Source organism: Cupressus sempervirens, chromosome 3 (genome assembly GCF_028749045.1).
Source record: "Cupressus sempervirens isolate cs-2001-9-10 chromosome 3, ASM2874904v1, whole genome shotgun sequence".
Lineage (NCBI taxonomy): Eukaryota > Viridiplantae > Streptophyta > Pinopsida > Cupressales > Cupressaceae > Cupressus > Cupressus sempervirens.
The window spans coordinates 788,234,830-788,247,272 of record NC_143120.1 but is presented as its reverse complement, the minus strand read 5'-3'; the positions used below and the strand labels follow the sequence as shown (position 1 = coordinate 788,247,272).

The following is a 12,443-nucleotide window of genomic DNA, read 5'->3' as shown; positions in this document are numbered from 1 at the left end:
AGTTAAAACAAACTAAAAGTAAACTATAATTAAAATTGACATACCTTGTCTCGGCTAGTTTGAGGAACTCCTTAGAGAAGGACCTGAATAGAGCAAGTGAAGTGTGGTGGTTGCAAATAAACATTTGCACTTCTCTAGCGTCTAGCACTGCCTGTTTCACCCATTCAATCTTCCCTATGTCCTTCAATGCATTGTTCAAGGAATGAACACAACAAGGGGTCCAAAAGATGTGCCTATAAGTAGCCTCTATCATCAAATCAGCTGATTTGCACGCAGGTGCAAAATCTGTGATAACCTGTACAACACTAGACGACTCAATCTCCTCTATGGCATCTCTCAAAATGGTGAACTGGAATTCTGCATCCTTCTTCTTTCTTGAACAATTTACGGCTTTCAAAAAATAAGAGCCAACATGGGATGTGACAATGATATTGATGAGTGGCCGATGGCTAACATTGGTCCACCCATCCATCACAATAGAGTAGCCCGTCCTAACCCAAGTGTGTTTCATATCCTCAAATAATAAAGCAACCTTTGAGTACTCTTCATCTAGGATGGTGGTTCGTAGCTTATGCTCACCAGGGGGTACAAATGAGGAATTCATGCTCAAAATATCTTTCACCATTTGCTTATAATAAGTGGAACAGGCTGCATTAGATGGGATACCATTAGCGACAAAGAATCTACCAATGAATGCCTCACACTTTTCCTTTGCCTATGCATTCAAGATCAATGACTTAGATTATACCAACCCAAACCCTAATGTAACTTCTAGCTAAAAACATTAAATGCTTATCCAATTACAATGAAGCACCACTTTGTGGGCCAATGGGAAAATTACATTGCTTTGAGAATCAATGAGAAAGTTGGTTAGGTAGAAACATTAAATTTTTTTCCATATGTACATTTGAAACAATTTGATTGATTGAGCTTGGACACGTGAAATTGGAGTCTTCTGATTGGTTGAAGATGATTAGGTACCTCCTCAACATGTTTGTCTTGCAATCTTTATCAATTTCTTTTCTCCATCACCACAAAGATGTCTCTACATCTCTAGTAATACTCTTTATGCTCAACATTTTTCAATCTTCATTTTATTATGATGGCTCATAGTCCCAAATTCTTTCATCTTCATGAGTTTCTACCTTTTTTTTGGAAATCTTCTTGTTGCATTTACTTGTACTAGTTATAATTCTTGAATTGATTTTGTAGAGCAAATGTAAGTGCTTCATAATGCTGGATCTTTCTAATTGAACTTGGATTCTGGAGGAAATTCAATTTTGATAATGCTCTCCATTTGTAGACTTGGCATTTTCTTGTACAACTTTTTCCTTGAACTCCATCTTGAGGAGTAAATCTTGTCTTTGGATTGAAATCTTCATTTTGGCCTTCAATCTCAAACACTATCCTATTTGTCCTTTTGAAGAACCATTTGAAACTTTTTGATGCTTGAAGTTTCCATGATTTCCTTAGCATTGTATCTTAACCCTATCTTCGTATCATTTAAAATCAAACCTTCTCATGCCCAATCCTTGCAAAGAAGAAAATAATTATGTTATGTTTATGAAATGGTAATGTAAACAAAATTAGAACATCTCTGTGATAAATTAACACAATTACATCTTGATATTGATGTTATACTCGGATGTAACCTTTCCTTAGCTCAATTTCAACCCCACCCATGCCTTATCATGATATAAATTCTAAATTTTGATTTTGAATTCCCCATTCTTTCAATTTTCTGGATCATAAGATTCATTTTCTCATGCTAATGAAACATTAAAAAAACAGAATTAATTGTATTAACAATACAAACGAGCTTTGCGAATGCTAAAAATAGTGTGAGCTAAAGACAGGTTGTCTTAATAAAGACATCAAAAAATAGGCTAAACTAGGAAAACTCAAAACAAAGTCTAAATGATCATTAACTAAGGTTCTAGAAGAACGAGCTAAATTTAGAAAGAACCTAGTTGCTGATTCAGATGCGGATGCGGATGTGAGATTTAGGTGCACGGATGTGCAATTGTTTTTTGATGCACGCGCGTGTGTGTATCTATGTGTATATATATATATATATATAGAGAGAGAGAGAGAGAGAGAGAGAGAGAGAGAGAGAGAGAGTAAATGCAAATTGATAGTTCACAAATATTCAAGTTGAAATAACTATTATGCCATATCATATATATCTATGTTCATGATTCCAATGCAAATAAGAAAATCATTGCAATTACAAAATCAAAATTTAGTTCATGATTTAATGTTCATCAATCAAGATTCAAGATTCACTAATTAGAATCATAAGGATTCTCAAGAAAATCCTCATCATCTCCAAGTGTTGCAAGTTTAAGATCATTTGAACCCGATGCTATTCCACTTGCACTAGATGCACACTGTGTCGTGACGTTATCATCATCATCATCATCATCATCATCTATGATTGTAGTAAGATCCTAAATCGTTGCATCCAAGTTGACACAATTAGAGGCTACATCCCGAAGCTAGGCAGTCTTGTTCTCGTGGTGATCCCCCTCACATGTCAAAAGGCGCAAGTTGGTATGAATGTAAACCAAGCCTTCAACATTTATTGAGCCCAATCTGTTACGCTTCATTGAGTGGATAAAGGAATATGTACTAACTTGCAAATTGGCCAATGTTCACAAAATTAAACATAAAATTAAAGAATGTTAAGCACTAAATTGTAGAATACAAGTGGTTAATAAAAAACAAAAACCACTTGTGAAAGGAGCTTGATTGTAAGAGGCTGTAGATGCTTAAATTGTTGACCATAGAGACGTACTAACATGTGATAACTCCCATGTTGATTTGGTCCTTATTGCAATTGGACTAAGTTTTACTCTCAAGGCAAATAGCCAAATTCTGTCCTAGTAATTTTGTGCTTTTCATCATTTTGGAAGATTCTTTGAAAATCTTTGTATCTTTTTCATCTCCATATGGTACTACTGTATCTGGCATAACATGTATTTCCTCACTATTGTACCTCAGAGATGGGGCATATGTTAGGAGGTGCAATGGGGTGGTCATAGTTTTCCAATGATGATGAATGATAGTTTCCACCTTATTGCATAAGGTTTCACATTTTGTAGAGTCCTTCTCATGTGTTTGTATGCTAAATTTTATCTTCTCTCCCTTTGTGTCCATTCCATCATAGACATCCCCCAAATAAGGTTGATTGTATCAACAAAGCAGAGTATAGTAATGATGGACTTGGTCATATCTAATACAAATTGCACATGAGCCCACTAATTGTCATCCAAGACCAATGTATTGACCTTTTGGGCCCTCTCTGAATTTGAATCCTTCTATGCACCACATTGGTTGGAAATAATTATTTGGCTCAATGCCCCTTGCACCTTGACAAATCATCTCATAACAATAGTATGGGATACAAATTGGGTCTCAACAACCTAAGCAAGTTAATAACAATATGTTAGTAAATATTAAGCATAATTATATACATTTTGATAATTGCACATGACATAAGCTTTATTAAAATTAAATAAATAAAATTAAATTCAATGATTACAACTTACCTTCAACAACTCCAATTTGGAGAATGATCTAAATATCAATTGTGAAATTTGATGGTTCATCACAAACACCTGTATCTCCTCCCCCTCTTGGTATATTTGTTTCCCCTAATCTATTTGAGTGCCAATTTGTTGCATGACCAAGTTGAGGGAGTGTATGGTTCATGGTTTCCAAAAAATATGGTCGTACTAGCCCTCAACCAAAGCACCTGCACCCATATAAGTTTTGGCCTTGTCTGTAATAATCACCTAGTCCACATTTTCACTACCCACCATTTCTATGGCCTCAATGAGAATTCTTGAAATGAGCCGTGCATCTTTCACTTCTCCTTCACATTCATCTTCCTTTAAAAAAATTGCCTCTTTGGGGGATACTGTAATCACAGTAATCAATGGTTGGTTTCTTGTATCTTTTCATCCATAAAAAATAATAGTAACACCCAAAGTTTTCCAATAATTTCTAATTGGTTGAAGAGATCTCTCTATGGAAGTCTTCTCTTTTTGCAATAGCGTGATACATGCCTTTTCATACATGGGACTTGTATAATTAAATGATGCTTTATTGATGGCTGCCACAATCTTACTCCAATATGGTGATCTCACCAAGTTGAAAGAAAGGCCATTTACGTAGAGGCAACCTACAATGGGTTGATCAATAAGCTCTGTTGTCTCCATTTTAAATGTCCTGTCCAATGAAACTCTTTTGTAGGCGGTATTTCTACTTTTTCCTCTTCCTCTTCTATTACAAGTACTTGCAAGAATGGATGTTTGGAGGATACAACTGGTTTAGTGGGTAATTGCATTTTTCCCTTTCCGCATGGAGGTTGATAGCAACACTGTTTTGATCTTCTAACCAACTTATTAACCTCTTCTTATTCTTTCATGTATGATTCTATTTGTGCATTAGACATCACCTTTCCATCTTTGTCTTTACACACTCCCATTCCTTTACAAGAAGGCCCCATAAAATGAAGTTTAACCTGAGAATATGAGCTATTGGATGGTTTTCTACTATCACATACATTACACTTCCAAAGATATGAGCCACGTCCAGAAACTTGTGATATTCTTGTGGTATGTCTCCATAAAGGAGATCCTACATCAATTTTGAATCTGTCGGCTCCTTGCCCTCCCAATAAACTATGACTGCCACTGGTGGCCATTCTTGCACAAAACATTCTATTTCTAATGTCTTGCTATTATAAGAAATTAAATAAATTTAAATTAGAAAAAGAACTATGAATATCAAGCATACAAGTTAAAAAAAGACACATATTAAAATAGATAGCTAAACTTGTTTCTTTATTTCTTTAAAAAAATAGAAAAAAACTTGAAAAATGTCTTCCCAAACTTGATTCTTTAAAATCAAAGTCTTGAAAAACCTCATTAGATTCAAGAATAGGGTGAAATGCTTACCTTAGATGCTCAGATCTCCTTTGTGGAAGGTATCTAGCATTGCATGCACGACCCTCTTTGAAAATAATCACTTTGCCTTTAGAATGCCAAAATGGAGAGAAAATGAGAAGATTGCCTAGCTGTAGACAAAATGAGATGAAAAAGTGATGAGTGGCCTTTATTAGGGTCGCTTAAGGGCTTAGAAGCAAAATAAATGATTAAAAAATGCTATAAAGAACATGGTAAAAGGTGTAAAAAGTTGTCTTCTTTGCGAAATAATGTCAAATTTGACATTTTCAGCCATTGATGCCCCCAGGTCCACGTGGAGGCCTTGTGGATGCTTGTAGGGAGCACATCCTAGGCCCATTGTTAAGGTCATTTTAGGGCTTAGGGCCAAAGAAATAATAAAAAAATGTTATAAAGAACATGGTAAAGGGTGCTTTAAGTTGTCTTCTTTGCAAAATAATGTCAAATTTGACCTTTTCAGCCACAAATACCCCTAGGTGCATGTGGAGGCCTTGTGGATGCTTGTAGGGAGTGCATCCTGGGCCCACAGACTCTCTACGGATGCTTTTGAGGGCCCAAGATGCGCTCCTTGCAAGCATCCTCAAAGCCTCCACCTCAAAATCAGCCTCCCTAAGGATCCACATCCGCATCCAATCCTCTAGGGAGCACATTGACAACTTAGCCCTTAGTGGCCATTCTATGAACTACTTTACAGAAGACAGTACATCTCTTGTAGTTGTAAATCCTTCCAAACATTCTATTGCACCCGAGACCCTCCTTGGATCTGCAAAATGTCAATGACCAAGTGTAGCCAAAAAAAAAGGAGAAGGTTGTTCCCTTCTTCAAAATGGTCTGCAATAAGAGACAAGAGCTTGCCACAATCTCTGTCACTGAGATGAGTTTGCTACTAACCCTCCCACAATCTACAAAACCTCTGACCACAAATCATTACAAACCATCCAACTTGATGTTGGATAACCGAATAATTGGAAACAGAGATACAAATTGGGAACAATTGTCATGATTTTGAGTAAAGATTGCTGAATCCTCCAAACTATTGTAGATGAGCAAGATGCCATAAAGCCAACTGCAAGATACCATGATTTGGAGTTTACGAAGCATCATGTTTTTGGAAACAATGAAAAAAACCTCAAAACAAAAATCCCTGACATAAAATCCCACACGAACTCCACAAATTCCAGAAACCATAAATGATTTTTTAGGAGAAAAATTGACCCAAACTAAAAATGATCTTTGAGTTGGAAAATCGATCAAAACTAAACATGATTTTTTAGGTGAAAAGTTGATCAAAAGTAAACGGAAGCAGAGATACAAATCAGAGAATAGGAACTCCATTTTTTAAGAAAAATGGTAAGACCCAACAGAATTTTTTAAAGGGAAAAGTTATGAAAATCCACTAGCTAAATTTATGAGGAAAATTTATTCAAACCCACCAGATACATTTTAAGGGAAACTTTATTTAAAACCCAATAGATAATTTGAGGAAAAAATTATTAAAACCCTCTCATAAGGGAGACATATCCAGACTGGCTTCCACTTTGTTACTGTGAAAAATGGAATGGACTGTGTTATTAATACATACATTTAAATAGAGTTTTAGAAATGCTAAAAATAGCATGAACTAAAAGCAAGTTGTCTAAATAAAGGAAATATTTTAAAAAAGACTAAACTAAGAAAGCTCAAAATAAAGTCTAAATCGCCACCGAACAAGGTTCTAGAAGATCAAGCCAAATTTAGCAAGAACCTAGGATGCTAAAAATAATCTAATAACAAGCACTTAACAAACTACACAGACCCTTGTAATGTTACCATTCAAACATAAAATTTACTTCATTGTGTTCCATGCAGCAAGTCCTTGGACCTGAAGTGGAAGTATCTGGAACTCCATCCGATTTTGCATCTCGGATGGCACTAGTATACGACATTGGTAATAGTTCTATGACATTAGTAGGTGTCAATTGATCGCCAACATTCTCATCATGTTTCCCATCTATGTTGAATGTTGGAGCATTTCCTGGAGCAGATGATGATGCAGGAGGAGAACTTGGCTTACTGTTCGCATTGAAAATTGCATCTCGACTTATGTAGATTATCGTTGTTTTGGGATCCAGAAGGCGACATGCCTTCGATTCATTAATATATCTAAGAAAAATACATTGCATGGACTTTTCATCTAGCTTCTTCCTTTTTAATTTAGGAATATGCATATAGGCAGTGCATCCAAACACTTGAAGATGAGAGATAGAAGGCTTTACCCTTGTCCATGCTTCTTCTGGAGTGATGCCATCAAGGGCTTTGGTTGGCACATGATTCGAAAGAGAAACTGCTGTGTGAACAACTTCAGCCAATAGGAATATTCTAATTGAGAATCTTTCAACATACTTTGGATCATCTCCATGATGATGCGATTTTGCTGTTGAACAACTCCTTTTTGCTGAGGTGTGTACATTGTAGTCAATTGACATCAAATTCCAATTTCCTTCAGATACGTGGAGAATTCTATGCTGGTGTATTGCCCCCCTCAATCTGAGCGGAGGACACAAATGTGATGATTTGTATCTTTCTCCACAAGAATACGAAACTGTTTGAAGGAGGAAGCCTCATTTTTATGCTGTAAACAATATGCCTACATTTTATGAGTGTGATCATCAACAAATAACCAAAAATATCCAAATCCTTTATCAATGGGTGTTATAGGGCTGCACAGATTGATATGCACCAGCTGTAAAGGTTGGCTAGCAGATGCTCACTAGGATAGAAGGGTGGTCTGTGTTGTTTTTGAGCAAGATAACTAGAACAAACAACACTTGACTTCTCAAGTGATGGAAGCCCTTTGACCTTGTGTTTTTTATTGAGTTTAGCAACTATTGCTCAAATGACCAAACCTATGATGCCAAAGCATAGAAAAGTCACTGTCCCTAGTCACTAAAGCTTGATGATGATGATTAGCAATTTATAAGCCTAAACATTCTAGCAGTCTCAGTAGCACTAGCGACAACTTTTTTCCTTTTTTGACTTATCTTTGATAAGACATCTGTTTATCTTGATTTATATCAAATTCAATTCTAGGATTATGATGAAGAAACCGATTAATAGAGAGAAGATTTGTGGTAAGTCTTGGCACATACAAGACATTAGTAATCTTGCAACTATTTGTGCCAAACTTCAAAGAGATGTCACTAATACCTGTCATGTTGTACCTGTCACTACTACTTCGAAGTGTTAAAAATGACACAAATTGGTTTAAAATATAGGCTTACAATTTTTATTTTCCAACTTTCCTCAGTGAAATATTATACTTGGTGGACTCCTATTGTGTCCATGAGATAGCTGAGTTAAAAAAGAACACCCCCAAGCCTTATGGCTAATATAATTGAACACCCACTATTCTAGTTTTAAAAATTGCACTTGGTAGAGCAATCCAGTACCTTGATTTCCTTTATGTTAGATAACCGTGCATACAAGGTTTTAAGTTTTAACAAATAACAAATAGTAGCCTAAATAGGCTAACAACTCAAGGACAAAAAATAACAAATAAAAGAAACAATCAAACAATGTATGTGGGATAAATGATGGAATACCCAACTTTACAATCAGTATGTATGGCATGTCATAGAGCAAACAACCCAGTGGCATCCCAATTGAAGGTGACAGGTGGTGGCTTGTGGGAGGAGAGAAGGCAGAGGGAAACTTTTCCTCCAAGTCGCTAAATCTTTTAAATGCACCCATACAAAGGATGTGAGGTTTTTTTTGGGGGAATCATCCCTGTGGAACGTGGAACACATTATTATTTTTCGATTTCAGCAGTATTTTTTTAGATGAGGAAGGAAAGGAAAAGTAGTTTCTAAGAGGAAAAAGGGAAGGGATTATGATTTATGGACTACAACCATTGTTTGAGGATATTTTCAGCCATTTAAAAGTAGACTTTACATTGCTACCATCCCTTTATAATAGTAGTGATTTTTTTCTGTGGTCAAAAAACTTGAGGACTTTGCTTCTATATTTTTTCCCCTTTGTTTCATGAGTTACACAAAACCATAGTTCTACACCTTGTCTTACATATATTTCATTGTTGATGGTAGTAATGAGTATTAGTGATGAAAATGAGACAGATAGTCATGTATGGAATAGTTCTTCATGTCAATGCCAAGTTCACCTGTTTCTGATATCTGTTGCTAGTTTTTTGTCCCTTGTACACCTTTCTCAATTTTTACTGGCTCAGATTCTTCTACCAGCTTTATGTGTTGTTTGTGAAATCTGGGATCTGATTTAACTGGTGAATGGAGACATTTTGTATTGTATTTTGTTAGATCAGCATTCAGAACTTAGACCAAGTCTGAAAGATATGATATGCATCCATTCATATACAATCTCGTGCTTTCTGCTCAAATCTTGTATCTTTGAGGTTACACAATAAAGAAGGAAAATATCTTGAAATTTCATTGGAATGAAAATACATTTAAGCTAATGAACAAGCAAATGCCTTTTGCTATAATTCTTCCTGTTCTACAAATATCAAGACTCAAAATGTTTACCAAACAAAACTGAAACTGAATTCCTTTGTCCCATTATCTCAATATCATTTCAAGGGTATTCCCACAGTTCACTTGAAATGCTTTAATTGAACTTTAAATGAGATGATAGATTTACTTTATAAATTCTATTTTTCTTTCTTGAAACAAATCTTATTTCCAAGCCAAACTATTGAAGGCATCAAAATGCAATTTGGATATTAGCTACGCTGATACATGTATAAAACAAGAGAGAGCATATGAAAGGCAATGCGAATGTTCTGTGATTTTTATAAAGAAGTAGTATAACTTGGTTTTGTTCATATTGTGCAGTTAAATTTAGATTCCTAGAATTTTATCAAGATTCCCTAGTGCAATTGTTGGCAGGTAACTGAATTCCCTAGAAAATTCCTTCGCAATGAAGATGGAGTCAAACTAGAGCATGCATTGAGTGCAAATCTAATTGCCCACTCAGGCGAGCAAGGGGATGACCAGAAGGTAGAAATTAAAAAACTTGCAGGCAAGGGTCAAGACAAAGGAGAGACTTGCGAGAATGAGGGCAGTGGGAAAAAGGCACATGAAAACAGAAAGAAACAATTTCCAGGACAAAAAAAGTTAGGAATGCATTTGGTAAAAGTGGCACATCAGGAAGAGGAAAAGGAACTTCAGATGCAACAGACAGATGAGGAGAAAGACTTGCTAATGCAACTGGCAGAAGAGGAAGAGCAGCTAGATGAAAGCGGGTCACAAAAACAACAAGAACAAGAGGTGCAGGAGGAAGAAGTAAAAGATGGACAGACGCAAGATGAAGAAGAGACTCAGCAGCAAGAGGAAGTGGATATACAACAACATGAGGTAAAATAGTTTCTGGATCTTTTCATAGAATTTCAGCAGCTATTATGGTACTTTACTTGTGTATTAGTTTGCGATCAGGGGAACCATTGGTGAAACAATGCTATATGCTGATTTCACATTACTCATGCATTCTTGTAACTGAATCTTAACATGGCAGGTGGATTCTGGAGGATTTCATTCTGCAGATTATGATATCCCACTGCAACATGCAAACCCTTCAATACTACAAATGTGCGAGGTGTTGTTTACACGTAAATGCTATTCCTTTTGGAATCTGCCCCATTCATTAAATTACGAAACTAAAAAACCGCTTTCAGAAAATAAGATTCTGGCTGCCATGTCAACATTTATGGAATAAGGTTGTATTATTTGACGGTCTGTATACATGCCAGGGTTATTATTTCAGGAAGTATTTATTCTGAAATTGTTTTAATTTATGCACAAATATTCTGAACTGTAAAGAGAAGGATGTTTAAGCTCTTATCAATATTTGTTAGTGTATCTATAGATACATTATCTGTCTACTGTATTGCTTACTCCTGCATAGAATAAAAGTAATATTATAATATTTTATTTAGTTATTTAATACATTTGAGCTAAATTGCTTGTGAAAAAGGTTCATGATATCCTTTCCTGTAAATTAATAAAACAAGAGGGAACTCTTTTTTTTCGTTGATACCTAAGTACAGAGAATCTGTGAGTTAAAATCTCCATGCTAGTGCAGTTATGTTCAAGGCAGAATACTTCTTGGCAAATAGAAAGCCGCCAATAGAACAAGGGTTATAGCTTCATTTTTTTTCAGATGATAGTAAAATATGAAAGGAATGGATTTAAATATCTGGAAACAGGACTGATTCAAGCTGCCTTACAAACCTAGTCAATGACCACATTTTTTCTTTTTTTCTGATGGATGAGAGGTCAAAGCCAAGGTTAATTATTATTATTTGTTATGATTAATTATTATGATTATTAATTAAGTTCAAGTAGATTAGAACCCAAGACCTCTCAGTAAGAGGCTCACAATTTACCGTTGTGTTGTAGGCTCTTGCCTGTCAATGACCACATTTTAAATAAAATTCAAGAAAGAGATTCTGGTTTACTATAACATTTCATTTTGGCATCTTCCTTAATGTGATAGGTTCAAGGTTATTTCTTGTATCAACCGTGTGCACGATGGGGACATTTTATTTCTTTGGCTTTAGCAAGGATGTTGAGAAAATCATTATGTGCAAATGGCAAAATAAAACATGCAGGTAGATTTTACTTGTCCAAAGCTACAAGTATTTTGTCTAAATATAGTCTTAAATTTCACATTTAAAAAGATTTAAGAGTTGGCATAGATATATCACACCAAAGTCGTCTCCACTTTTTCACCCGATGCATAAATTTTCTTATGAGAAGCATAAACTCTAAAATGATGCAACATTTCCAGAAAACTTGATAGTTGAGTCGAATGATGAAATGGAGTAGGGAAATTGTAGGTCATATACATAATTATACTGTTGCAAGTTAATGTTTGTTGGGAGTGAGAATAATAATACAACATTGTATAGAAATTAAATAATATAACGCCCCCTTCTAATTGTTTTCAATCGGAGGTAATGTCAGCTCATTTCTTATTATAGGAAATAATCTTTTCAATTGTAATTGTTGAAGAGGATAAACTCTGAAATTCTGTAAGTGTAGAAGTTGTCTTTCAATTTATAAAGCCATTGTAAAAGAAATAAGAATTATGTCAACAGAGTCTTTTCATTTTTTGGCAAGTCTGAAATTGTTTGAAGTGCGACAAAGTGGAGGGATTAATGATGTTGGCAAGTTTTTGTTCTCACTGTTCACTATGTTTGTAAATTCTGAAAGTGATAAAATTTGAAGATTTGTCAAATTTTCTGATTGTTAAAGTGTAATGAGGTTGTAAGAATTGGTAGTTTGGGAAAAGTACAGAAGTAATTTTTTCTTTAGTTTTAAGTTTCTGATTTCTCCAAAAGTATGACAAGGGTTGTAAGCTTGGTAATTTGCCGTAAGTGTCAAAGTGTGACAGGGTTCACAGGTTTGCTGGTTCAACAAAAGTGAGTGTAACATTTTTTTTACGATAATATAATATGATACA

General features: G+C 35.2%; 1 protein-coding gene across 1 annotated transcript in view; it reads left to right on the top strand.

The window, feature by feature from the left end:
* Positions 1–10,922, top strand: part of LOC149569159 (uncharacterized) — a 179,846-nt gene extending 168,924 nt beyond the window's left edge. The window contains exons 9-10 of the mRNA XM_089821922.1: positions 9,869–10,336; positions 10,494–10,922. Of these exons, the coding sequence (XP_089678048.1) occupies positions 9,869–10,336; positions 10,494–10,694 (669 nt within the window). The 3' untranslated portion in view covers positions 10,695–10,922. The remainder of the gene's footprint in view (positions 1–9,868; positions 10,337–10,493) is intronic.
* Positions 10,923–12,443: the final 1,521 nt, after the last annotated feature.